Genomic DNA, 27,417 nt, shown 5'->3' with positions numbered 1-27,417 from the left:
ACCAGAAGGGTGTTCAGGCATTGGAACAGGCTGCCCACAGCAGTGGTGGGGTCACCATCCTTGGAGGGTTTAACAGACATGTGGATGTGGCACTTGGGGCCATGGTTTAGTGGTGGCCTTGGCAGTGCTGTAGGAATTATTGAATTCAATGATCTCAGAGGCTTTTCCAGCTTAAATAATTCTGTGATTCGGTGTGAGGAGGGCAGCACGGCTAGGGCAGATGAGGCTGGGGAATGATGGTGCTTCACTGCCTGCATCCAAGGAACTGCAGCCTCTTCTTGGTGCCCTGGAATGGCTCTGGAATGTCTCCCACACCTCCCATCAGCCAGCAGGTTTCCTTTGGGATACCCTTTGTGTGCTGGCTGAGCTCTTGGGTAGCTGTGTATCCTGTTTTTCTCTCACCCAAGAATGTCATGTAACTAATTTAAATAATTTCTTCCTGGTTGAGCCTCATTAGGGACCCAACATTAGGCTGGCCTGATTAGATCTACTAATCGATGGTGGGGAAAAAGAAGCAGTTTGAGCACGCACAGGAGCAGGATCACGCTGCTCCACTGCCTGGAGACCACCACGGTGCCCAAGCCCAGCTCACACCCCCGGGCACAGCGTCCCTTCAGAGGTGGCCACTGCTGTCCCCCCGCCGCTGGCCACCCCGGTGAGTCACGGTCATGTGCGAGGGGCAGGGACGGTGACTGAGCGCTCCAACCTGCGTCCTTGACCTATTTTATCTGGGCAAGCCCGTAATTGCTTTCCCAGGCTCTGTGCCTGGACCCTCTCCTGCGCACGTGTCCCCTTATCAGCGGCAGCGGCAGCGCCCGTGCAAAGGTCCCGGTCCCAGCCCGGTGTCCCGGTCCCAGCCCGGTGTCCCTGTCTCCAGCCTGGTGTCCCGATCCCAGCCAGGTGTCCCGGTCCAACCCCGTGGGGAAGGGAACACGGGCGAGGTTTGGGGGGCTTTGGGACCCAGCCCAGCCCTGCCGTGCCCGGGGGTCCCTGGTGGGACTCCACTGCCCGGCCGGGGCAACTGGGACAGGGGCACGAACAGGGACATGCAGAGCAACAGGGACAGTGGCAGCAGCTGGGGCAGGGACAGGAGCGGGGACAGGGACAGTGGCTGTGACAGGGACGGGGCTGGGACAGGAACAGTGGCAGTAGCTGGCACAGGAACAGGGATAGGACATGGACAGAGGCAAGGGCCGTACCTGTGACAGGCACGGGGCAGGGAGAGGTGCAGGAGCAGTGACAAGGGCAGTAACTGGAACAGGGACAACGACAGGGACAGGGGCAATAGCAGGGACAGGGGCAATAGCTGGGACAGGGACACGCGCAGTAGCTGGGACAGGGACACGGACAACGACAGGGACGGGGCAATAGCTGGGACAGAGACGAGAGCAGTAGCTGGGACAGGGACAATGACAGGGACGGGGTAGGGACAGGAACAAGGGCAGTAGCTAGGACAGGGACATGGAAATGACAGGGACAGTTGCTGGACAGGATAGGGATAGGGACACGGACAATGACAGGGACAGTTGCTGGACAGGACAGGGATAGGGATAGGGACAGGGACACGGACAATGACAGGGACAGTTGCTGGACAGGACAGGGATAGGGATAGGGACAGGGACACGGACAATGACAGGGACAGTTGCTGGACAGGACAGGGATAGGGATAGGGACAGGGACACGGACAATGACAGGGACAGTTGCTGGACAGGACAGGGATAGGGATAGTGACAGAGACACGGACAATGACAGGGACAGTTGCTGGACAGGACAGGGATAGGGATAGTGACAGAGACACGGACAATGACAGGGACAGTTGCTGGACAGGGCCCGGGGCCGCCCCGGTCGCTCCCTTGGCCACGCCCCCATGGTGGCCACGCCCCTTTGGGCGAGACTCGGACCGTGACGCGTCCGCCCCGTTCGGAGGAGGCGTGGCCTGTCTGCCGTGACGTCACCGTGCCGCGGGGTGCGCAGCAGGTGCGGGCGGCGGCGCGAGACGCGCAGGGCGCAGGTACCGGGGCTCCGTGAGGGGCCGGGGGGCCCGGGCCGGGCTCGGCTCGGCTCGGCTCGGCTCGGCTCCGCTCCGCTCCGCTCCGGGCGGGTGAGAGCTGCCGCGGGTGGGGGGAGCGGGGCCGCGCAGGACTGAGGAGGACGAGGAGAAGGAGGTTGAGGAGCATGGGGAGGATGAGGAGGAAGGTTCCCCGGGAGTGAAGGGCCGGACCCGTCCCGTCCCTCGCAGCCCGCGGTGCGTGCCCGCCCTGCGCCCAGCGCTGCGGAGGGGTCGCGGCAGGAGCGGCCCCGTGAACTCCCCCAGCCCGGGGGTGCCGCCCTGCCTGGCAGCGCCGGCCGTGCGGGTTTGGTCCGAGAGCTGCCCCCGACAGCTCCAGGCCGGCCCGGGGAGCGGGGCTGCGGCTCCCAGCGCTGCCCTGTCCGCAGGGAACGCGGCGCTGCCCGGCTGAGGCCGGGCGTGACCCAGGGCGGGTGGGCGCGGGTGGGACTGATGCTCAGGTTTATTTAGTGTACAGCGAGAGGCATGGCAGCACTCGGAGTGAAAATAATAGTGCTGCATCGTGTCTTTAAAGCCGGTATGGTTGTCCTGGATTTATGTTTTCTGTTGCTATAGCTGAGGATACCTCATTTGGATAATTAAATGTCACGGTGAAATAGGAGAATGAGAGAAGGAGAGGACTCGTGTCCTGTCCCTGCCGCATGGATGTGCCACCCCCTCTGACGGCAGCGGGCAGCCCCTCTCTGTCCAGGCCAGTGCCAGCATCTGTCCCGCCTCGTGTTTAGCTTTATCTGAAAGGAAAAAAAGAGTTGCTTTTTGCTTTTGATGCCCCTACTACGAGACGTGTGTGAACAACCTGGTTGTAAATAGGGTAAGTCTGGGTAAGGTAGTGAGTGTGGGTGAGTTATAATGAGTGTGCTGAGCAGCTGCCTTCTCCTTGTGCTGTGTAAATACAGGGATAGGATACAAGGTGTGGGAAGTGCTGCTGTGCTAGCAATGGGGTATTTCTCATCAGCTGCTTAAATAATAAGTGACTCTTCCTAGAAATTTTTGATGATGATAATAATAACATTACTATATCAGGTAGACTGAGGAGGAGGCTGAAAACACTGAGACTTTGTAAATTTTTCTGATTGCATTTCAGTGCTTTTTGGGGACAGTCAGGGATTAATGTGCATGTTAGATAATAATCTCCCACTGCGCAGAATAGTGGTTTTACCAAGCACAGGAACTTGTACACCACAAAGTCTGCTCCCCTCTTCCCCCTATTCGCATGCTCTAAAGGCCATCTTTGTTAAATGCTGATTTGTCATTCCCCGAAGGGTGTGAGAGCTGTAACTGATAATCTGCAGAGGCTGGTGGCTGTCCTTGCAGCAGAGGTCGAAGAGGAGCCTGTCCTGTAAAGGAGTGGCTGTGACATGGGTGGGGGCTCTGTGTGCCTGAGCAGACCCTGTGAGGCCCTGCCCTGGTGCCAGTCAGAGCAGAGAGCTCTGCTGTTCTGCTGCCCTGTGTCCCCCAGGGCCCTGCTACATTTAAAATTGGCAGTGGTTTGCTGCTCAGAAAGCCAGAGGTGTTCAGTGAGTGTAAGCAGAGATGTTCCTGCTCGTAGCATTGCACTGGGATGATGGAGAAGAAGTACCTGCAGGGCTTTGTGTGCCCTAAACAGAGGAGCTGCCTGTTCTCAGATACTCCTGTGCAGGATCAGATTAATATGTTACCTGATTTGGTTTTTTTTCTACAAGGGCAGAGCAAGTTTGTGTAACTCTGGATGTTCAAGAAACAGGTCAGCATTTCTCCTGTCCCATTTGTGATCTCTCTGTGGCACAGCTGGGAGCTTGTCAGGGCTCCCTGAAAACTCCTTGTGGGCACTGGAGCCTTGAATGGGCAGGTTCACTCATTCTCTGCTGTCAGTATTGACATTTTCTACTCTCTGGGTTGTATATCCTGCCTTTCTCAACTTCCTGCTGCTGACCTCAAAGCCACTGGCTCAATGAGTAAAAAATAGCACCGTCATTTCTGGGAATAGGGGAAGATAGGAAGGACCAGAGTCATTGAGGCAGGCTGTGGTATTGCCAGGCCTGGCATCCTGCCTGCCTTCCCACAGGCAGCCTGAGAGCCTCTGAGCCTGCCCAGCCCAGCGTGGGAGAGCCTGCCTTCCTCCTGCTGAAATCCTGCCCTCACAGCCCTGCTGAGGGACCCTCACTCTGTGTCCTGGGAGCTCTTCCCAGCTTGTGTGGAATTGCCATCACACCCTGCCCTGGGAGGGAGCAGTGCTCCAGTGCCTACCCACAGCTGGCTGGCATTGCAGAAGCTCCTGTTGGATTCCTCATGCTGAACAAAAGCTGCTCTTTCTATCACTTAAATATCAGAGAGAGATTTCCACGCTAGGATTATCACGTATTCTTGGTATTATTTGGTCTTACCAGCTGTTTAGGGCAATCCCTTGATGTGTGGAAGTTTTTCAGCCCCTGACAAGGTAAGGCAAAGCTTTCTTGGTTTGGTGACCACTGGGAGGATCTGGGAGTGGCCCCATGACAAGCAGACATTAAAGAGGATTTTTGCATATGCCCTACAGGCAAAGTAAAGCATCCTGTTAGAGCCACATGAAAGATATGGAAAAGCAGAAAAAGTGAGAAAACACAGAAGGGGGGTGGAGAAATCTCAGTTTCATTCCATTTTCCAGCCTATCATGGAAATCTCTTTCTGAGTAATGAGATCTCAGCTGTAGAAAATGCCTGTATTTCTGTCTGCACACAGCAACATAGCTGTGCCTTGGGAGCTGTGTGTGCTTCTGCTTGAGGTGCTGGAAGATCATCCTGCTCTGAGTGGTGTCTCCCACTTAATCCACCAGTGTTTCAGAGCTGGGGGAGTTTTCCTTAAAGACTGCTGCTGTTCCACAGCTGGAATGCTGCCAGAACTGAATAAAATACAAATGTATTATCTGAATAACATACAAATGTATTATCTGTGCTTACTAATTTTCTTGCCAGTCAAACTGCTTCATGTTCTCACTTAGACCAACAAAGCTGCTTGCTTTAATTGTTATTTGCAGGTCTAGTTTTACCTGACAATCAGATGTTTTAATTGAGTTTTTTTGTTTTTTTGGTATTTGTTGCACCTTAAAACAGTCAGTATGCCACTTTAACAGCAAATTATAGTCGTGTCTTTCTGGAATTATCTAAGGCAACACATTATACAAAGACTTGAACGAGAGCAGTGCATGCCAAAGCATTCAGAACCTGAAATCAAGATCTTGGTGCTTCTTTCTGAAATTATTTCAGTAAAGGACTTTGCTCTTTGGTGTGTTTTGCCCCAGGCACTGCTGTACCTGGGCACAGTCTCACCTCGTGTGTCAGCAATAAGTACCATGGCTGACACCACCTGAGGGGCTGTGAAATGATGCTTTCCATCTTTGTAATTGTTAGTTCCTGGTGTTAAATATATTTCAACTAAAGGTTTTCTAAAGCCTTTCATCAGATGTCTGAAAAATTGTACAATTTCCCCCATAAAGTTGCAGTTCATGTAGTAACAGTAGCAGGGCATTGGGTTTGGGTTTTTTCCACTATTGCTTTATTGTAGGAATTATGTCAGCTTCATACTTTCCTTCTGCCATGCAGAACATGTAGGTAGACAGTGGGCAGGCAGTGGGTGATGGGTGGTGTTTCTGAAGAGGTTTGTGTGTTGGTAACAATTGATGAGCCATTGAAATTTGTCTGAAGAAGGAAAATCCTGGTGTGCAGTCCTGTGTGGGTGTGAGGGTGCATTGGTGAGAGCTCTGTGGAGATCTGTGACTGTGAAGCTGCACAAGAGATGTTGCCTCTGAGGAAAAAACTGTCAGCATGACAGCCCTTTAGCACTGATCAAGTCCTGGTTGCTGAAACCAAAATCACCTGGAATTGTGCATATCCATCATGGTTTTGCCCAGAAGGCAGAGCAGACAGTGGAACAGGGGAGCTGGGATGGTTTGTAGAGACACCAGTGTCAGCTCAAACATCATCTGCACTTTCCATTTTCACACATGGGCAGACTTCAGATCTCAGGAGGGCTTGGAGGACACCAGGAGGAGGGAACGCCTGGCTCAGGAAGGTTGATGCTTGTTCATCCAAACCACTGCTCACTGCACAGAGCTGCCTTGTCTGGTGGCCTCAGCCACAGGAGCAGCAGCAGTTGTTTTGTGCAGGAGATGCCTGACAGACACTCAGCTGAACATGAGGAAATGCTCCTTTTCCCAAGGAGTGTGAGTGTCCTGGAGTCCAGGACACCTCTTAAGGAAATGGGCTTGAACACAGGAGTGGGGTTTAGCTTTTTCCTTTTACAGAACAAAGCTGGGCTTTTTGCTTTTGCCTAGACCTGCCTTTGGGAAATTAAAGCAGTTTCAAACAGCTTTTGTCAGAAAAGGTGGGGGCAGTTCTTGTTCCCCCTCATCTATTAGTCTGGGTTGATGGAGCTACCTGGTGGAGTGGGAGGGCAAACCAGGGAGGAAGCTTTTCCTGGAAACAAACTGAGCAAGAATGGAATCTCTTTCAATTTATCCTTAACATACCTTTCATACAATCAGTAAATGGAGCTGACAAATAAGCTGGTAAGAGGGAAACACTGGAGCCAGTGCCATTTAAAAGCCACTTGTTCTCTTTTTCATTTGGATACTGTTCATATGAAATGTAATTTAAATGCTAGGCTGGTTGCCAGGAGCTGGATTGTTGATGTTAAATGTACTTTCCATTAGAGCTCTGTATTGGAAAACTGCTTCCTAGTGCTGCAGGCATTGAAAGGGGTGGGTTACATCAGGGTGCCCCAGTTGTCCTTCTCAGGGTCTGGCCTCTCACCCTGCCCTCCACCTGCATCTCTGCAAAGACCAGCTGAATCAATGCCTGCCATACCCAGAACGTGATTCCTCCTGACCACAGCAGCACAAGGTTCAGTGCTTGTTCTGCTGTCCTAAAAACAAGCAACTTCTCACCTTTCAATTCCAGAAATCTGCTAATTGCTTTTGGGTCGTTGTGGGGGATTTTCTTCTATGTTCCAGACTGCTCATTTTCTTTGGTTTGTTTGTTTAATTTACTAATCCCCCATTTGTTTTCCTAGGGCTGTTTCTTGCACTGTTCCCTATGCAAGAGAAGACATTTCACCCTGTTTCAGCACCCTGGTTAGATTGCCCTCTCACCCCTATGCACAGTTCTTTATTTAATGGATTTGCCTGCACTGGAGATTGCATTTGAAGGCTCTGACTTGCAGGCAGCTGTCCATAGGGACTGGTATTTCTTTCAGGTGGATTAGTAGCTGTGAACACCTGCTGTGTAATAATGCAGATGGTTTTATGCGTGCTCTCCTCAGTTTTGCCAAGGTAACAAGGTGCCAACAGGTAGAAGCAGATTCCTACTGCTCTCCCATCATTTGGTCAGTAATTATGGTGACCATAATTAGTCTGACCTCCAGAGATGTTTGGGAGCACCAGCCTTGTACGTGGCCTTTGGAGAAGGGAAGAGTGAAACTGGGTCATCTTGGCAGGCTCTTTCCTTGTGCTAACAGAAAAGTGTTCTTCCAACATGTTTTCCCTTCTTCACTTCATTCTTGGTTGTTTTCATGCATCATGGTACCCTCTGACCAAAAGTCCTCCCTGTCCAGGCCCCCAGGCTGTGCCATAGGGCTGCACTTATGGAGTGACACATCCAACAGCCATCTAAATGAGGCTTCCTGTCCCTTTGTTCCTAGTTTTAGAGGTGGATGGTGAGACTCCCCAGGCTGAAGCTGAGGCTGTTCCCAGGAGGAGGCTGTGCTGTCCCTGGGTGAGCAGTGGGGTGAGCTGTACGTGTGCAGTGCCAGGCTCTGGGGAGCTGTTCCCTCTTGGAAGGATCTCGCAGCTGCAGTGACGTTCAGTGCAACTTGAGCTCTGTTTTTAGCTTGATGGATGGCAGGAGCTGCCCTGGGAGTGGGCTGAGAAAGGGGTGGGAAGCAGAAGACAGCTGTGCAGAAAGTCTGCCTCCTCTCCCTAGACAAATTGTGACACTAAAAGGCACAGTGATGGCTGGAAAGAACAATCAAGGAGTGTTGCAGGCTGTGGTGAAGCAGTCTTCAGCTCAGGAGAGATGCCTGAAAAAAGAACAAGATAATAAATTCATGAGTGTGCTGGAAGAGGAGGATCAGGAGCAATGAGTGACTAGTTCTGCAGCAGCTGCCTTGGTTTGCTGGCCTTGTACAAGACAGTAAGTGTGAAGCAATCAGAAGTTTTTTCAAAGCCTAATGGTGAAATTTGTTTCTCTAAGGATTGGTTGCCAAAATAGACAAGCTAAGTATATATCTGTGTGTAGTGAATGCAAAGCATTATAGTTTTGTGCTTGCACCTTTTGCTAAGCCTTAGCCAGAGGCAGGTTCCAGCTGCAGAGGGACTGATATTCTCCCATAGGATGGTGGTTCTTGCCTGTTGGTACCTCTGTGTGTACATGCACATCTGGGGTCATGTGCATTTTCTATACAACACCACACTTCAGTGACTTCTGCTTTGCAGACCTTTTGCAGCCTTCTGGCTGGGGTATGGTAAGCAGCTTGTTTAAAAATGAAACCCTGCTGTTGGGGTAGGGGAAATAATGTTTACTTAGTGTGGAACAAAGGAGTTTGAATACAACTTAAGGAAACAATGATGTACCAATGAACTTGCCCCTTAGCAAAGGGACTGATGCTGTGGGGAGGAGGAATAGGCACGTGGTTTGCCTTTCTCTTCAGATGGATTAGCAATTTCTCTGTTGTTAAGCAGCAGCAGACAGGGCAAATGCTTAGTGACAGTCAAGGAAGTGTCTTTGTTTGCAAGGAAATCTCTTTGTGAGGCTGGGCAGGGACATTGAGCTCTGTAGTGGCTCTTCCTGCTGGACCTCCTGCAGTGCATGGAAAGCAAACGGCTTTGCTGATGGTTGGCTTCTTTCTTCTGAGCTTTGTCTCTGAGAGTACTCACCAGGAAAGCCACAGATACCAGATCTGATGCAACCTCACAGGGGCTGGTCCTGGTTGAAGCTCACACAGAATTACTGGTTGGGGTAAGAACCACAGCAAAGCTTGGTGATACATTTAACTAAGAGCTCAGGTATGTCTCTGAAAAGTATCTGCTTCATGATTCAAAGCCCTGCCATGCAAACACATACCCATGTGAGTAAATAGTACTGGGAAGTGTGTAAAGCCTGTATGAGGTCATGAGACTGAAGAAAATCTCAGTGTTGTCACACAGCTCAAAAAGGGCACGCAGGGATTTGTGTACGTGTAGCAATGACTGGCACTGAAACTGGGGGACAGGCAAAGATTCTTTCTGAGACCTGAGGTTCCACAGCAGCCTCCTGGGTTTGCTGAATGCCTTGAGGAACTCTTCACAAGTTTCCTCACTCATCACAGACAAATCCCCAGTGGCTGCTGGAAGTGTCCATGCTGGACACTCTATTTTATCTCTTGCCTAATCTCAGTTATGTTACTTTACCCTCAGTTGTGGAATATGCTCTTGTTAATCTCCATCTTTTCCTCTTTTCTGTTGTTCTGCTGTCTCTGCCCAGGCATCTGTACAGCTGTAGGTTCTGGCCAGTTTTCCCCTCAGAACCTCTCCCATATCAGCAGATGGAATCTCAGTTACTGCCTCCACTCCAAGCCTGCCTTCTCTTCAAAAACTGTTTTGACATGGCTAACGCAGAGCTGGTAAACAAAGAACACGAGTAGTTCTTTCTTGTTCCCTGTGCTGCCACTTCCCTGTTTGCTCAAGCACTGTATTTTTAACTCCTCCTGACCATTTCACAGACATTTCTGCAGGGCTGCTGATATGAAGGGTTTTTTGTTCATCCCCCTGTCTGTGGGTTTTAACCAGGCTCTTTTCCTACCACGCTCTTTCAGAGGTTTCTGAGCTGTACCAGGTGCACCTGATCCCCACTGAGCCCTTTCTGCAGAGCTGCTTTGGTACCTGGGTGGTTCCACTGGCTCCCAAGGGATTCTGGCATGTTCCTGTGCTGGATGCTTGCACAGAGGCCAGGCAGGCTCCCTGCCTGGAGTGAATGGCCAGTCCTGATGGACAAGGGTGGCCCCCAGCAGTGCCAGCATGAGTCCCTCTGGTAGGGGAGCAGTGGAATGGCTGGGTTTGTTATTTGCTGACTGAATTTGAGTTCACAGCCGGCTGAAGAATCACAGCATCTGTTAAACCTTGCTTCAGCACTAAAAGACCAGTGATATTGAATGTAGATAAATGAGTTCATGCATCTGAAGGGACAGAAGGGAAGACTGGCCTTCCCTGGAAAGGGTAGGCTGAGATGACCATCCTCTTGGGCAGAAGGACTTTGAAAAACTGAAGCAATCCAGGTGCATCTGCTGGAGCTGGACAGTGCTCATCAAAGCAAGCTAAGCCCAGGGATTTCTTAAGGTTTATGAACAAAACATGGTCTGTTGTTTGCTGCCTTTGAATGCCTTGTGTTATGTGTATATAAAAACACATGTATTTGTACCTAGGGTGTGAAATTACACCCTTGAACAGAGAGGGGGGACATGGATGGAGAGGTTGTTCCCTGCCCAAGGAGCAGAAAATGGCCTGGGGCTCTTTGATTTGGACCAGGGCATTCCCACATGCCTGCTCCCTGGTTTGGTGCATCCCTGAATTCAGGAGGGTGACCTGATGGGCAGGAGGCAGTTTTCCACAAGATACAGCAGCTGTACATTGGGGCAGGGAGGCTGAGCAAAGCAGGGCCTTCACAGGGCTGGCTGGGCCATATCTGGGCACCAAATGGTTCCTCTGCAACATGCAGTGGTCTGTGGGTATGCACACACACTTGCTCTGGCCTTGTTCTTCACTGGAAACTTGCTTTTGGATGTTATTTTGGGATAATTTTCTGGGTTAGATGAGCATTAGTGGCCTGGTACGTCCCAGTTCTCTAATTGATTGCATTGAAGTGAGTTGTAGGGCTTGCTGCCTGCCTTTCCCTGCCTCCCTGAAGGAAGAATTTCCTTGCTGGAGACTTGGTGGGGGTGTTGCATTGCAGTGCAGTGGTTAAAGAGCCTTGAGTTAAGTGTATGTTGTGCTTGTCAGTTTTAAAGTAAGCAGTTAAGTGGTCTGGCTGGCCTAGTAGTGGGGGGAAAAAACAACTATAAATAAAATTCGTGTAATCCTTGGCATTTGGTTAAGCAGTTAAAACTCTTGAGAAACCCATTAAAAGACATCATCTGCAGGGTATAGCACTGCCTTAGCAGTTAGCTGGGACAATTTCTTTGTGAAGGGAAGAGGAGGGACAGACTCCAGTGACCAGTGACAGGACCCAGGGAAGGGCTGGAGCTGTGTCAGGGCAGGGTTAGGTTGGATTTCAGGACAAGGTTCTTCCCCCAGAGGGTACTGGGGGCACTGAACAGGGAATGGTCACAGCCCCCAGGCTGCCAGAGCTCCAGGAGCTCTTGGACAATGCTCCCAGGCACAGGGGGGGATTGTTGGGGTGTCTGTGCAGAACCAGGGATTGAACTGGATGGTCCTTGTCCAACTCAGCATGTGTGTGGTCCTGTGACTGTGCTTGGCACACCAAGAGGAGCTCTAGGATGAATTCAGGTGAGTGACAGCCGCAGCCTGTGAGCCTCAAGGGCTCCTCGGTGTCCTGCAGGGCGGGCTGGCAGCTCTTGGAGCAGCCCCTGGATCGCAGGGATCAGCCGGGCCGTGTGCTCGGTGCGGGGCCGTGTGCTCGGTGCGGGGCCGTGCGCTCGGTGCGGGGCCGTGTGCTCGGTGCCGGGTATTGTGCTCGGTGCGGGGCCGTGTGCTCGGTGCCGGGTGCTCGGTGCCACTTGGCAGCGTTGTGCTGGCGACCTTCGGGCAGGAGCAGCGTGTAAAAACAAGGGAGCGCCTTGGGATCCGGGCTTGGGGAGCGGCAGCCTGCTCTCCGGGGCCATCGAACAGGGGTTGGAAACACACCCACAGCGGGCTGTAAACACACAGGGCTGTAAATAAACAAACAGTGGGCTGTAAGCACACAGCTCGCTCCGCTGCAGGGGCTGCGGTACCCGAGCACAGCCCCCGGGCTGCCCCCGCCCGGCCCCTGCCCCGCTGGGCTCCGCTCGCCGCGCCGAGGCGGTTCGGAGCTTTCTGAGCTGTGCCAGGTACACCTGATCCCCACTCAGCCCTTTCTGCAGAGCTGCTTTGGTACCTGGGTGGTTCCACTGGATCCCAAGGGATTCTGGCGTGTCCCCATGCTGGGTGCCTGCACAGAGGCCAGGCAGGCTCCCTGCTTGGCTACCGAAGGGAGTGATGGCCAGTCCTGATGGACAAGGGTGGCCTCCGGCAGTCCCAGCATGAATCCCCTTGGTAGGGGAGCAGTGGGATGGCTGAGTTTGTTATTTGCTGACTGAATTTGAGTTCGGGTGGAATCCTTTTGGGCTGCCTTAGCCTGCTGCCCATCCCCGAGAGTGGGAGTACAATGCTGAGCAGTCAGCCCAGCCTGGCTTCGTGCCCATCCCAATGCCATCCACAGGGGATCCTGCTGGCCAGCCTCTCCCACTGCAGCCTGCAGCAGCCTGGCTGAGACAGATTGTGCTGCTGGTATTTCTCCCTGTGGGGTGTGGGAGGAGGTGTGCAGCAAAGGGGAACTGGTGTTCTGTCTGCACCCTGTAATAGGGGAAGGAAATAGCAGGGTTCAGCTGCCTCAGCCAGAAAGGTTCCTGAATTTGTGGGATATTAACATACTCTTCTGTTCCTCAGACAGGAGCCTAATGTAAGAAATGGTTTGCTTAGTCATGCTACTTAGAGGTTCATTAAAATTGCAGTATTGTGACAGTCTTGTCTTCTGATGGCTGTGCCATGAGTAATACATGACATGGGTTTTATGAGCATCATCTCTCTGGGGTCTTTAATGTTGCTTTTTGAATGAGGCTGAGCCCAAGGTCCTAATTTTTTGTGGCTGCTTAATGATTTGGTTGTGTATGGCTGGAAGACTGCACAACGTGCTGGGGCACAGTGGCATCAGGAAATTATCCACATACAACCTTGTTCCAGAGTGGTCTGCAGGCCTCAACAATTACCAGAAGTGTAATGGATATTTGTGTTCACTCCTTCTCCTGTCAAAGCTATCAAATATGCCTGGAACAGGCTGCATTTTTCTATTGTTTTCCTTTCCAATATTGACAGAAACAGGAAATAATCACTTCTGAGTCTCTCTTAAAAGTGTTTTACTTGTGAGTGGAAGCAGAGGGTTTTGTTTTGCTGCTGCAAGACTTAGGCCTTAGGGTGAATAGCTGATGCATGGCTGGAAAGCAGCATTTTACTCCTGCTCAGCTAAACTTATGTCACTTAGAGAAATCACTTCAACTCCCTCCCTGCCCCTGTGATAGGGTTAAAAATCAATTCACTGCTTGACCAGGTATTTTGAAGTCTGTTTCTCACACAACATAGGGCCCTTGGAGAGCAGTGTGAAAAGGAACTCACATGGTCATGGATGAACAGACAAAATCAAACCATGTCCTGTTTGTTTCCCTCTTTTGCAGGCCAGACTGTGCATCCCACATGAGCTACGATAATCCTCCGCCCTACCCCGGCCCGGGCCCCACCGCCCCGTACCCACCCTATGCCCAGCAGCCAGGGGCCCCCCCTGGCCCCTACCCTGGCTACCCCCCCGGGCCCTACCAGCCAGGCCAGCCGGGCTACCAAGGATATCCCCAGTATGGATGGCAGAACGCTCCTCCACCGCCAGGACCAGTGTACGCAGATGGGCCGAAAAACACAGGTATGGCTGAGCAGCACCACCTCAGGGACACACTGACCTTGAAGTAAAGTGTTCACCTGGCCCTGCTGGCCTTGGAGGGGGTGGGGACTTGTTGGAAGTGGCCATTTTGTTTGCAGCTTGTTTTCCTGCCTTATTTTGCTGTAGTGTCTCTCACAGTTCTCTCTCTGGTTGTTGGAGAATACTGCTGAGCATCCTCACTGCTGGTTCCTCAAGGGAATCCTTATGCTTAGGTTGTTGCACAGCCTTTAGATTTGCCACAGCTCTCATTCCACCTGTCTCTTGGTTGATAAGTTTCAGCCAAAGGCTGCACAGTTAAAGGTTATCATATTCAAATGTACAATTCCTGCTGAATTAATGGGCCTAGGTTTTCTTGAGCTCATCTGTCCAAGTCATCTGCTCATTCCTGGGCATTTTGGTTTTTCCTGAAGTTATTACCATTCTGTAGAAAAACCCTGATTTCTGGGGAGGGAGGACGGTGCACCTTCCCCTGGCAGCTGGCTGGTCCATCTGTGTGCTGTGTCCCCACAATGTGGCACATCGGTATGCCCTGGCACCCACTGCTCTCCTGGGGCTTGCTGCAGGCTCACATTGCCAGAGCAGAGGCAGAGAAGATGATTAAAGGACCAGAGCTTCTCCCCACAGAAAGGAGGAAAAGCTCTGGTCCTTTAATCCTTTAATCCCACCTGAGAGAGGTGGCACTGTTCAGTGGGTTTGAACAGTCTGGTGGGGGTCTATCAGGAGGGCCTAAATTTAAGCAGTAAACAATTAGTGTGAGTGAAAAAGAAACTGAATTGAGGTCAAATCATGAGTTCAACTTCCTCTGTAACAGAGCAAGAGCCCTGCCTTTGAGGAGGAGGAGGAGGCAGCAGCATGGTGATCTTCCCACCACTTCGCCATATGGACTCAAAGTGTAATCAGGGTTTTCCCTGGGGTTTTGGGGTGGCTGAGAGATGTTTCTTAGTACTGGGCAGGGGACAACTCCCTGTCTCCCATGTTGAACATCTTTGGTTGGTGCCAGTGTTGCTTTTTTGCTGTAGCCACACCAAGGGATGTGCTGGCAGGGGCTGAGGGGACACAGGGGCTGTGGCTTTTACACAGTTCTGCTGCCTTGGAAGCTTGAAGGATCTCATATCAAACTGGGTCAGGGAACTGATGACACTGAATGTCCTCTGCTCTGCTCACAAACCTGTGAACCAGCACAAAGAAATTGGAGGGGACAGGCAGTGAAGTGTTTGAGTGTCATTCACTGAGAATCCAGGCTTGTTCTGCAGGAGGTTTGGTTTTGTTAAGCCTAAGCTAGCACAACTTCAGCTCTGCAGAAGCAGCACTCTAACCCATAAATCAAAAACCTTCTGGTAAGTCTTGTCCTTGAGCTGCCTTCCTGCAGCTACAAGTGGTCTCTGAACCCACCTTGGGAGCCTCTGATTTGCTCTGCTTTTGCAGAAGTAGATGTAAAAAAGTGATAGAATTACAGAATGGTTTGAGTTGGAAGAGACTTAAAGATCAGCCTGTCCCAACCCCCTGCCATGGCAGAGACACCTTCCACTATCCCAGTTTGCTCCAAGCCCCATCCAGCCTGGCCTTGGACAATTCCAGGGATGGGGCAGCCACAGCTTCTCTGGGCACCCACTGCCAGGGCCTCCCCACCATCAAAGGGAAGAATTTCTTCCCAATATGCATCTAACCCTGTCTCCAAGTCCTCCCCAGGGCTGCCTTCCATCCATGCTCCACCCAGCCTGTGTTTTGGGATTGCCCCTACCCAGGTGAACTTCATGAGGTTCACGTGCCCCTACCTCTCCAGCCTGTCCAGGTCCCTCTGGATGGCACATATTTATTTTAAACACTTTTATTGATGTCTGCAAAGTGAAGTCAGGGCTATAACTTTGCATTTGTCTGCAAAAGTTTTGTTTTTCTTCATTCTCCTTCTGTTAAACACCCTTTCCCCCCCACCCCTTGCTCCTTTTTGGCAAGTCTGTCAAACTGGAACCTGATCTTTGTGCTCTGACACTGTAAAAGAGCTTTCAAAGGGGCTTTGTTTAAGATCCCCAAGAGTGTCTAGTTTAGAGTGGAGTCTCTAAAAAAGCTCATTTTTTATAAATCTGTTACACTAGTGCCATGTATCTGTTGGTGTGGCTGAACTCCTAATATAAAAAATTGACATCTAAATTTAATCAAGGCATTGCAGTCAGCCTGGCTGGTCCAGTGTGATTTCATGTGCCCTGTCAGTTCCTGTGGTGTTTCCAGACAATTATCTGGAAGAGCTGCTGTGTGGATGCTTTCCTTTCAGAGCGGATGTTTTGCTCTCCTACATGACTTTGCTTAATCTAATGAATCAAGCTACTCCAGGTAGTGCATTAGCATTTCTGAGCAAATGTGTGTCCACAGTGAAAATTAGGAAATTTGCTATACTTTAAATTCTATGCTGTCCATTATTTTACTGTGTGGGCAGACTGCAAAGTGTAGAGCACAGCCAATGTGCTAATGCTAATGTGTGGAAGTAATTATGTATCATATTTTGGTCTTGAGTGGATCACACAGATGGATATAATTACTGTTGAGCTCTCAAAATCTGATGGTAAAGTAGCATTTTATGGTGATGGTGTTGTTTCATCTTAATTTGTAGCCTCGGGAGTAGCAATGGACATAGGCTGTCCACCTGGCCCTTGGAGAAGTCAAAAATCCTCACATGCCTCACTCTGTGTATTAAAGCTGCATCTGAGGTGTAACAGGGAAGCAGCTTAACCTGAGTGCTGCTGAGGGTAGGAAGGAGAAAGTTCTTGCTGTTCAGTGAGCAGTGACTCTGCAACAAATGGCTGAGAAAGGGGTGTCACCACCTTTTCAATATGCCACTGGATAGGGGGACAAACGTAAAGGCCTGTTGGAGGAAGCTGCAGTCCAGAGCAGCTCTGAAAAAGCAACACATGTGTTCCCCTCTGGACTGTCTGTGCAGGATTAGCCAACCACAAGGATGTCTGGGCTGCAGAAATCAGCTTGTGGTTTGTGTTAAGACAGTGGTGTGGCCATATGACTGCCATGTGCCACCCCCATAGGGCACTGTGGCACAGGGACACTGAGCTGATCCCAGTGATCCTTGGCCCCTTCTCCCAGAGGGGATGGAGTACAAGCTTGCACCTCCTCAGAGTCACCCCAGCTACCTCAGGGTGTGAAAGGCCTCAAAGCAAATGGTTTTACTCCATGTGAAGGAGCAGCAAGCTGGAGACTCACTAGTGACTGGCTGAGGTGACACAGAAGCCCTAATGGATTTGTTTTTGGATAAATGGCTTTTAGGCTTCACGAGGTTACTGATACCAAAGCCTCCAAAGAAACCCCAGGTCTCACACCTTGCTAGGGCTGGTGTCTCGGGGTCTCTGCTGCTCAGAGTGACCCTGAGATGTGTTAGAAAGTCTCTTTTCCCAGCCTGGCACTCAGAGAAGGAGTCAGGGCTCTTCAGTTCTCAGTCTCAAGGTTGTTTATTGTATCTTATCTATAAAATTCTTTCTCCTGTCCAGCCCAGGTCTGCTCAGCAGGTCAGACAGAGGCACTCTGCCTGCCCCAGGGTAGTGTTATCTTTTTATACTAAAAACTCCATGTACAATATTTACAATCACTTCCCAATACCTATCCCCTATGTTAGACAGTGAGCTTCTACTCTAAACCAATCTAAAAGGGTCAACATCACCCAGAAGATGGAGGCCAAGAAGAAGAAGACGAAAGGCTGGAACATGCCCAGATTTCTCCATCTTGCCCCCTGAACCCCCATTCTAAAAACCCCAAAAAAATCTATTTTTCACCCTGTGATAACTTCACTATCATTCTACTTAAACTGTTGTGGCTTGTAATCCTTCATATAAGGTTGGCAATTGTTTTTTCCAAGGGCTGAATCAAAGGGTCTTGGGCTCTGTGCCAAGGGCTCTGAGCCCCCTGGGCAGGGGCTGGAACCATCCAGGGCAGCCAGAGGAATTTCCTGGGTTCCCACAGGCTGGCAACTGCCTTGGCTGTTGTTGATTAGAAATAAACAGCTTGCCCTTTGCCTTTAGAGATGGTGATGTGTATGCTGGGCCTGAGGGACATTATTCTTAAGGGTGTGTGATTCAGCTCCCTAGCTCTGGGAACTCACCTGCTGATCCCTGTCTGCAGCTTTCTGCTGCAAGGGCTGAGGGCTGGCTCCATGTCTGTCCACACAAAGTCCATGTGGAGTTCCTGGGACAGGGCAGATGTGCCACACAGTGCCTGCCCCAGAGCAAAGCTGGGGAACACACAGCTTTAGCAATGTGGTTCCTGTGTGCAGCATTGTGTAGGCAGCAGGTTCTTCTTTACAGCAGGGCCTTGCTTAAGAGGAAGAAAATACCTCATTTCAGAAGATATTTCCCCACTAGTATTTTCATAATTTGCTATCAGCTGGCGTGAAGAAACCACTGTAACTGCTGACTGCTCAGCTGGTCCTTTCTTGTCTGTGTAAATTAGAGGTGAAATGTAATGCAGCTGATAAAGGTATGCTTTAAAAAGAAGTGGAATGAGCCAAAGTACAAAGTGACATACTAATTCTAAAAGCAGAAGCTGATGCTAGCAATTTGAGCAGTTTTATTTCTCCCTCCCCCCTCCACGTTGATACATGCCAACGTAATGGATGGGGTTATTCCATGCTGTGCCAAAGGGAACCAGGCTCTGTCAGCAGGCACTGAAGGCAAACAGAGCTCAGGATTGTGTCTGAGCCATTGTACACACAGGGTGGAAATCTTATTTCTGGAAGTTGATTACCTGTAGCAAAGCTGGCTGTGATAAGAGTCACAGTCACAGTGATGCTGTCTGCCTCCTAATGTGTGCCCAGCTGCAAGATAAGCAGGTCACCTAGATACAGGCACTGAAAATCCCTGCATGGGTTTTCCTCTTTACCTGTGTGGAAAGGAGGGGATTGGAGTCATTCTGGTAAGGCTCTCCAGTGCCTTTCAGTGGTTACCCCATTGCTTCCACACCAGGTGGAGCTGAGCCTTCCCCAGCAGGAGTTAATTTGGACACAGCCTTTCTCTGTCTGTCTGTTGATCCTTTCTTAGTCTGTCAGATCACTTACTTTAACTGTTCCTGTACCTTCAGGAGCTGCATCTCCAGCTGCTGGAGTCCTGCCAAAAATAAAATTTAATCTTACTTGGCAGTTGTCCTCTTATCTGCTTCTCATTCTTCAGTGTGGTTTAAACCCCAGTGTTCTCTGCTCCAGGACTGCTGTATCATCCCTCCCTCTGTCCCTGGCTGCACAAACAGCAGGGGCTGCTGGCTGGCAAACAGTGCAGTCCTGGGGCTGCTGTCTCAGCTCACCTTCGCTGCTTCTCACCCCCAAAGAGGGAGTAATCTGATCAAAACCTGATGCAAAGAAAACTATTCCCAATTCAGGTCCAGTATCTGAAATCAAGCTTCAGACAAACTGGTCTCAGGAGGCCAAGGCTGGCTCCAGTGTGGGCTGATTTAAATGAGGCTGCTGTTCCAGTCCTTGTCAGCTGGCACCAGGCTGGGTGAGGAGCAAATTGTGCCCAGCCTTTCCCAGCAGTGCACAGACTGTGGGGCTGCACAGGGAGGATCTCACTGGGGCATGTTCCCTTTTGCTTTAAAATGGGCTTTGTCCCAGAGCACAACTGCAGGACCTTTGTAAGATGAAGTTTGTGCTGTGCAAATCCCTCCAAGCCAGGTCTTGTTTAACTCTAGGGCTGATGCTGATTTTCAGTGTGAGCACTGACACAGGCTGAGGATTGTGCTGGTTTTAGCCCTGCAGCTGACTAAGTTTAAAACACCTTGCCTTAACAGTAAATTAAGATTTTACTGATTTTAAAAAATGTCAGAGGAAGTTCTCAAAATCTGTAGTTTTGGGAGATGTCTCTCATCTGTTGTAGTCTAGAAGCAGGCTGAAAATCTGAACCTCTGAATTATTGTACATTTTAGCTGAGGGAAAGTCTGTTTCTCATATGACATGTCTCATATGTCTCCTGTGCACTTTCTAACCTGTGTGCTGGGGTTTTTGTGCTTTGGAGAGCTGGCTGATGCCTGCTGACATCCTGCCCAGACCTGAGTTCTCTACAGAAGGTGTGCTGACTCCTGTGAGGACTGCTTGTGCCTTTCAGAGAGGTTGAACCCCTCCCAGGCACATTGATACACCAAAAATGCTGATTAGTATCACTGCCATTATCTCCAAGATCTCTTAATGCCATCCCTGTGTGTTCAGGTGAGGAAACAAAACCTTTTCCAGCCCTGAGCTCAGCTGCAGGAAAATCTTCTGCCTGGTTCCTGCTGAGCCCCAGCCTGAGCCTGGCTCCCAGGCTGGTGTGAGAGGGGAACAGCTCTGCCCTGGGCAGTGTTGGCTCTGCAGAGTGCTGGCTTGGCTGCCTGCACAGAGATTTCCCTGAAATGTGTGGCCTGCTCAGCTTCCTGAAAGCTGGAACAGCTCTCTGGGGTGAATGTCAGAGCTGCTCAGCCTTACAGGAACACAAAGGCAGGAATTTTCCAAACCTGCTGAACCCAGGCATGAGGCCATGGAAGAGGAGAGGTCTGATACCTGGTCAGAGTAGGTGTAGATCAGTTGTTTCTGAAATCTGGGCTGGGTCAGCAGTGTCTGTCTGGTGGCAGAGGGGATTTGCAGGTGGAACTGCCTGTACTCTGTGGTGTTTTCATTTCCTGACACACTTGCTTTCTGATCAGGTGGCCCTGGCAGCAGCCATTTGTGTTTGGAGTTGGGAAACTTGTTCTGAGCATTTTGCAGCTTTGGAAGATTTTTTTTTCTTGGAAGTGGGCTATTGAATTTCCCTCTGGCTCTGGTATCTGTTTCAGGAGTGGACTGAGGTATTTCCTGAAACCTGAGTGTGGTGTTGGTAGAGACTGCACACAGGGAAAGCCTCTGCGCAGGAGGGAGTTGGGGGACTGGGAAATAACAGGCCTGAGGCTGTTAGGCATGAGCAGAGACCCTCAGAGAGGAGAAAGAACAATTAAAGTCCTTCCTTGCCAAGAGAGTGAGATCTCATCTGTGCCTAGGCTGAGCCCTGGGGGCCTCATGCAGAGAGCAGCTTGGTGGCAGCTCAAATAAAGTTTAGTCCCTGATCCCCAGTCTTGAAATCTCTTCTTCTGCACTTGCTGCCTGTGAGGGGTTTATTCCAGGAGAAGTGGGAGGCCATGGCTGGGTGGTCCTTCCTCCTGCAGCTCTGGGTCTGCACCTCCAAGAGGGGCTCAGGGACGTTTGATTTCCTGTTACTGTCACTTCTGCACCCCTTGGACACACTTGTGCTGAATTTCCCTTCTTTGGCCTCCAGCCTGAACAGAAAAGCTTTCCAAGGGCCTGGGTGAGAATGGTTTGGAGGTAAAAGCAGATGCACAGGCTGACCTGACTGAGCAATCTGCTGCAGACAGCACAAAATCATTCAAAGGGGTGGTGAGTGAGATTTCTTGCTTGCTGAAGAGAAAACAAAGCTCTTGGTGCAGAAGTGGCTTGTGATAAAACCCACTTAATTGACAAGAGGGAAGAGGCTTATGGGTCCCTTCTCTGCTGTGCTCTCCCTCCCAGATGAGACTCTGGCATTAATACTCCTGCTCTGGCCAGCTGTTCCCATGGCAAACAGCCACTCTGATAGCACAGGGAGGATTCTGGGGCTGCAGAAGCAGTGATTGATAAATTAAACACTGCTCCTTCCTCTCTGTGCCCCATAGCCAGGAATGCAGATGAGGGGTCTGTGCTGGCACACAGCTGGGCCCAAGGAGAGGAAACTTCAGGGCTCTGGGATTTGAGCCCTCCCTTCAGAGGGTGCTGGGCTGTGCCCTCCCCCTGCTGCTGCCCAGGCACTGAGCCTGCTCCTTGTGCCTGTCTGTGCCTGGGTGTCATTCCTGCCATACCTGAGACACCCAGGCCTGGCCCTGGGGTGTGCAGGACTCCTGGGGGAGCTTGTGGAGCTCAGGGCCTCTCCCAAGGCATCATCACCCCCCCAGGTGATGTCTGAGTCTGGATCCTGGGAGAGGATGGGCTGATCTGCCATCAAAGCCCTTCTACTCCAATCCTTGTGGAGCCAGTGCAGCACTGCAGTGAGGGGCATTGCAGTCTTAAGGTCACAGTTTTAGCTGATGCCAAACTGGGTGAAAAGCACAGCTCATTCCTTCATGGAGCTAATGATTAACGTATCAATTAGGTGTGAGAAGAAACAAAATGTATATGCTCAAGATAAAGCAGACTGTACATGAAATAAGAAGGTATTGTGGTATTTGTTTTAAAAACAAAGTGGGAGTTATTTGCACTGGTTTGTGCAGGCCACTGCTGTGTGATTACAGGGGCTGATACCATTTGCAGGGCAAGCATGATTCATGGTGCTCTACACTCTTTAAGGCTGATTAGGAGCTAGGAGGGTCTCTCAGTTTGTACCTTCTCCCATCCTGGAGAGATTTCTAGGAAAATCAATGAAACCATCAAAAATGGAGCCTAGAACTGAGTGCTGTCTAATGCCTCCAACAGAAATCACATTTGTTTCTCTTCTTTTTGAGACCACCAGGCTTCTGTCCATAGTGACAAGGACCCTTTGTGCTCTAGGAGGTGGTTGGAGGTCCCAGCCTTGGCCAGAAGAGAGGCAAAAGGAGCTGGTGAGGTCCCCAGTAAGGCTCACCATAGAAAACTGGGTGGCTTCAACTTGGAGGCACTCAGACACTGAGGAATCTGACAAAAACCACAATTCCCTTCATTTGGAGATTTTGGATTGGGTTTGGAGGGTTTGGGGGGTTGACACTGTGTTTGTACAGCATGGGCTGGGAGGAGTGGGTGAGGCTGCTCCCACGTGCCCTTGATGTCCCCAGGTACTTGTGTCACTGTGTTAGTGCCCTAAGCCAATGGCCAGGTGTCCAGAAGGAGCAGATTGGTGTGGGGTGTCTCCAGGCTGGTGAGAGTGCATCCAGCCTGTCTTTGAGCTGCTTCTCAGCTTGCATGCTTTGGTGGCTGTAGCTGAACAGCTGCCCACCCCTCAGCTCCTCTCCTGTCCTCTGCCAGCCCCACACCCAGGTCAGAAAAGCTGTTTAATGCTCAGTATCTGTGCTTAAAACCTCTCTGGCAATTTGTGTGGTGACAGCAACAAAGCTGCAGCTCCTGAAGCATTGATGTGGCTTCAAAGGAAGCTTCACAAACTGTGAGGAGGGGTGGCTCTCTGTCCCCAGAGCATTGCTCAGATGCTCTCCAGGTGTGAAAGTTTCCAGTGTTGATGGTGTGCACACACAGACTGCAGCGGTGCCAGGGCTCCCCTTGAGACTTGCTCTGCTTGGAGAGGAGCTCTGCGGGGGAAGGCAGCAGCCTCTCAAATGTGTATTTCAGGTGGTGTCTTTGGGGCATTCATTGAACCTGGAAGGTGAGTGGGTTTGTTGAAGTACCACAGCTGCCTGCCATGGGGGAAAAGCACAGCTTTTTTCAGAGGGTTTTTACATAAAAGTGCTTTTGCCACAATGTGCTGCTGGTTCAAATGGCTTCCAGCTTTTATCAGAAGAAAGAAAAGGGAACAAACATGAGCACTGTTTCACTGTTTCTAACAGAAAGGCTCCCCCCAAACCCATGGTGAGTCCTGGAAAGGCCTTGACATGCTGTCCCTTGGCCTGTCCTGGTCCTGCCCCAGCTGTGCCTGTCCTTTGTCCAGCTCTGGGCAAAGCCATGGCAGCAGTGCCAGGGGCTGGCAGGGGCAGGGACAGGGGTGATGCCCATGGGCACTGTGACCCCCTTTGCAGAGGGGCAGCATCCAGCATGATCCAGCTGAGGTGTGGCTCCCTCTGCACAGGCTGGGGAAAGCCATTCCCTTCAATATTTCAGCACGTGTTTCATAACAGCACTTTGGACATGCCTTGGATGTGCTTTGTTGGCTGTCACTGTCACTTGGCTGTACCTTAAAACATCTCATGGATTAATCATAAATCAGGCAAACACTCCCTGCAGTCCTGGACAGATTTTAACTGGCAAGGGGCAGCCTCCTACTGCCACGTGGATCTGGATGTCTCAGGGCACTGGGGCCCTCAGTTTGGGGATGGCAATGCTCTGGCAGCAGCAATCCAGCTCCCCATGGCTCAGAGGTGGCACAGCTTGACCCTGGTTGGAAGCCAGGGCTGTCAGGGCTCCAGCACAGGGATGTCACCATCTTACACAGGGCATTTGGTGTGTGTTTTGTCTCCACTGATTGTAACAGCACCTTCTAGAGCAAACAAGCACACCAAAGAACTGCTTGTTTAGAGCTCCTGGATCCACAAGGTGAATAAAGCCCAGACCAAGCCCCTGGGTCACCTGTCCATGGAGAACAGGCAGTGGGCAGAGCTGCTGTGTAAGGTCAGGGCTCCAAGCCTCCATGTTCTCTTTGCAAGTGTTCCAGGCTTGGCTTTGAGTGCAGGGAGGAGGGAGGGGCCTGACCAAAGTCCTGCCTGCCATGTGACAGATTCCCTTTGGGATAGGATGGATGGCTCTGTGGTCCAACCTTGAGGGGGATGGAGGAGGCAGCCACGGTGCCAGGCTCACAAGCCATGGACCTTGTTCTGCACTCCTGTGAGTGGGGCAGGGGCTGGCCCTGGCACTGCCCTGCCCTGCATGGGGGGCAGGAGTTGTGCAGGCTCCCCCTGGCAGCAGCACACGGAGCCAGGCTTCCATCGGCTCCTGCTGTGCCCCTGCTGGGAGGTGCCAGCCAGGGCTCTGCAGGTGGGCAGGGACAGCAGCTCCGGAGGGAGGAGAGTGCTGGCACCTCCCCTGCTCCAGCACAGCCTGTCCCAGCGCTGCCACCTCCTCCTGGGGCTGAAGGGAGGAGGGTTCCTCCATCCTGACATTCTGGAGCAAGGGCTGCAGGCGCTGTGACAGTGGCCAGAGGGAGAGGGGACAGCAGAGCTGTGCAGGGGTTCCCCTGGGGCTGGGCTGTGCCTGGGCAGAGGATGCCTCTTCTCTTTATTTCCCTTATGAGAGGGGATCTGATGAGGCTCAGGCACAGGCTGTGCCCAAGCACAGACATTTGGGGGGTGCTGGATTCCCCCTCTGTGCCTCACTTGGTGGTGCCAGGGTTGTGGCATTGTGTAAGCTGGAGCACATCATGCTCTGCCCATGGCTCTGCAGAGCTCGGGAAGGGTTTCCTGGGCACACAGCAACCCATGGGAGAGCCAGGCTGGTGCCATGAGCTGTGTCCTGCCTCCAGCACTGTGTCCCCAGCACCAGCTGCCTGCCTGGCTTGGACTCCTGTGTGAGGGCACATTTCCCACACAGAGCACAGCAATGAGAGCCAGGAAAGCTGCCAGGAAGGACAGTCCCCTGCCTGCCCTCAGAATGATGCAGTTCTGGGTGTGACAGCCTGGGCTCAGCGAGGAGGAACCAAAGATAAACTGCTCCCTTGTCTTGATGGGCCTCAGGAACTGGCACAAAGAGCAAGCAGCACCTGGCCTCAAGTAGGAGACCCTGCCTGGAGAGCTCCACCCTAACCTGGGGCTCCCTCCTGTGTGCAGTGAATCCCAGCTGGCAGGGGGCAGTGAATCCCAGCTGCCAGGGGGCAGTGAATCCCAGGAGCCTCTGGGCAGAGATGGTTTCTGTTCATGAGGTGACACTTGGAGCGTTTGTGCACCTGCCCCTTGGCCAGGGGGTGTCACTGCACTGCCACCTCCTTGCCTGTGCCTCGGGTGCTGAGCTGACAGAGCTGGGAGTCCCCTCACATGCAGGAGGGACACAGGGCTGGAACAAGGACTGGTCCCTGTCAAGAGGAGTCCCTGCCCTGTCATCCTGGGGCAGAGGCAGCTCTGTGTGTGGTAGGGCTGGAGTAGTGCTGGGCACCAGCTCCTCCTCCGAGGGTGCTGAGCAGCGCCAGTCTGAGCGGACAGACAGACAGGCTGCAGACAGACGTGCCTGCAGCTGGGGCAGCTGGCACCTCCCGCAGAGCTGCCCCGGGGGCCGGGCCACACCCGGTTCTGTCCCTGTGTGTGTCGTGGTGCCGCTCCGTGTCTCACAGCCTCTGTCCCCGCAGTGTACGTCGTGGAGGAGCGGCGGAGGGACGACACGGGCGAGAGCGCCTGCCTGACGGCGTGCTGGACCGCGCTCTGCTGCTGCTGCCTGTGGGACATGCTGACCTGAGCCCTGCCGCCCCGCCGCTCACCGAGTGCTATGCAGGCTCCCCACTCCTGTCCCGACTTCTTTCTGTTACTGTAATCAACGCTCTGCTTTGCACAGCCAAGAGTTCCCGTCTGTCCGTCCTAGCGCCTTGTCGGGGTGGGGGGTGCACTCCTTTATTTTAGTAAAGGAAAAAAAAAACCCTTTTTAACATTTCTAAGACTTTTGTTGTGACTTTGAAGAATGTGCTAATGGTGTATTTCAGCCAAGGGCATTCTGATGAAATGTATATTTACCAGTTGAGATTTTCCTAGCCCTAGAGACGAAGACGTACGCAATAATTAAAGCCAACAGTTGATTTTTCTTCACTAGGTCCCGGTGTTTCAGTGAGTCTGTCTGCAGGGTGGGCATCCCTCTGGTGCTGTGTATGGTCTCCTGTGGGCACTCTGTGGGTGGGAGTCCTTGGTCTGGCACCTGCAAGCCCCTCATCCCACACAGGGCAGCACAGTCAGGTTTTTATCCTTATGTTTTCCCTTCTGGAGCCAGGGCCCTCTCCAGCAGCTCCTGGGAGAAACACAGGCTGGGCTGCTGTGTGTGTGCCACAGGCCTGGTCCCAATCTGTGATCCATCATCCCACACTGCAGAGCAGAGGCTTGCAGGAGGTAAATTAATGGGTAAGAAGAGAAAAGCCATGGATTAATCTAGTGCTGAGGATTTAGAGGATTCCATGGCGCGCCCGGCCAGAAAAGGATACAAAGGTTTTGTCTGCAGAAAAGTGGGGACAACCTGCTGGTGGTTCTGTGGGGTGCTGCTCCCCCAGCCTTGGGAGCAGAGCCCCCCTGGTCTCCTGGCACACACCAGCTCTGGGTGGCACTGCCTGGAGATCACCCAGGGGTCTCAGCCTGACTGCAAAGGACATTGCACTCGCTGTCCCTTGGCTGAGCAGCCTGGGGGAGCTCTGGGCTCAGCAGTGCACTTTGGGGCTCTGGCCTGGGGCAAGCTCATCTGTTTGGGGTTGACGAGAGTCCCTTGCAATTCCCTGTCCCCAGGAGCCTTCTTCTGGGGGCTGCCCCTCTGCAGCCATAAACTCAGGTCTGTGGCCTGGTTCTGAGAGGCTCCTGCCCTGGGAATGAGCACTGTCACCTTCCCTGTCACCTCTATGGCAGCTGTCAGCAATCAGGAGTGGAGTCCCTGGGTCACCGTCCGTGGTGGGGGAAGGTGGGGCAGCCAAGGGCCAGCCCAGAGTGTGAGAGCACCCGTGTGCCTATGGGGTGACAGCACGGGGGGCGGCAGCGGGACCTGGAACCTCCGCGATCCCGGGCAGCGGGACCTGGAACCTCCGGGATCCCGGGCAGCGGGACCTGGAACCTCCGGGATCCCGGGCAGCGGGACCTGGAACCTCCGGGATCCCGGGCAGCGGGACCTGGAACCTCCGGGATCCCGGGAGCCTCCGGGCGGCGCTGGGAGAGCGGCGAGGGCCGGGAACCTGCGCTCCCCACAACGGCCACACGGTGGCGTTGTCCGGCCGCGCAGCGCGGTCCTACGGAGCGGGAATGGAGCGGGAATGGGAAATGGAGCGGGAATGAGGGAATAGAGCGGGAATGGGAAATGGAGTGGGAATGGGAAATGGAGCGGGAATGGGA

The 27,417-nt window shown here is 52.1% G+C and overlaps 1 protein-coding gene across 3 annotated transcripts; it reads left to right on the top strand.

Annotated features, from left to right (window-relative positions):
- The first annotated feature begins 1,935 nt into the window (after positions 1 to 1,935).
- Positions 1,936 to 26,145, top strand: CYSTM1 (cysteine rich transmembrane module containing 1). 3 transcript variants are annotated; one of them, XM_058815429.1, is made up of 3 exons: positions 1,936 to 2,011; positions 13,481 to 13,719; positions 25,692 to 26,145. In XM_058815429.1, exons 2-3 carry the CDS (start codon positions 13,500 to 13,502, stop codon positions 25,796 to 25,798), a joined length of 327 nt encoding a protein of 108 aa, XP_058671412.1. In that variant the 5' UTR covers positions 1,936 to 2,011; positions 13,481 to 13,499; the 3' UTR covers positions 25,799 to 26,145. The 3 variants fall into 3 exon arrangements, with proteins under 3 accessions (XP_058671412.1, XP_058671414.1, XP_058671415.1); XM_058815431.1 differs by having other exon boundaries at positions 1,984 to 2,101; XM_058815432.1 differs by lacking the exon at positions 1,936 to 2,011 and adding an exon at positions 2,761 to 2,879.
- Positions 26,146 to 27,417: the final 1,272 nt, after the last annotated feature.

Source organism: Ammospiza caudacuta, chromosome 16 (assembly GCF_027887145.1).
Source record: "Ammospiza caudacuta isolate bAmmCau1 chromosome 16, bAmmCau1.pri, whole genome shotgun sequence".
NCBI lineage: Eukaryota > Metazoa > Chordata > Aves > Passeriformes > Passerellidae > Ammospiza > Ammospiza caudacuta.
The sequence above is the reverse complement of the archived record's forward strand: the minus strand, read 5'-3'. Positions and strand labels throughout refer to the sequence as shown.

What these genes read in the sequence shown, in the direction of transcription:
- CYSTM1 (XM_058815429.1), top strand. Translation starts at nt 13,500, where the DNA reads ATGAGCTACGATAATCCTCCGCCCTACCCCGGCCCGGGCCCCACCGCC. An exon ending in AGATGGGCCGAAAAACACAG is followed by an intron (nt 13,720 to 25,691) that starts GTATGGCTGAGC and finishes CTGTCCCCGCAG; the next exon opens with TGTACGTCGTGGAGGAGCGG.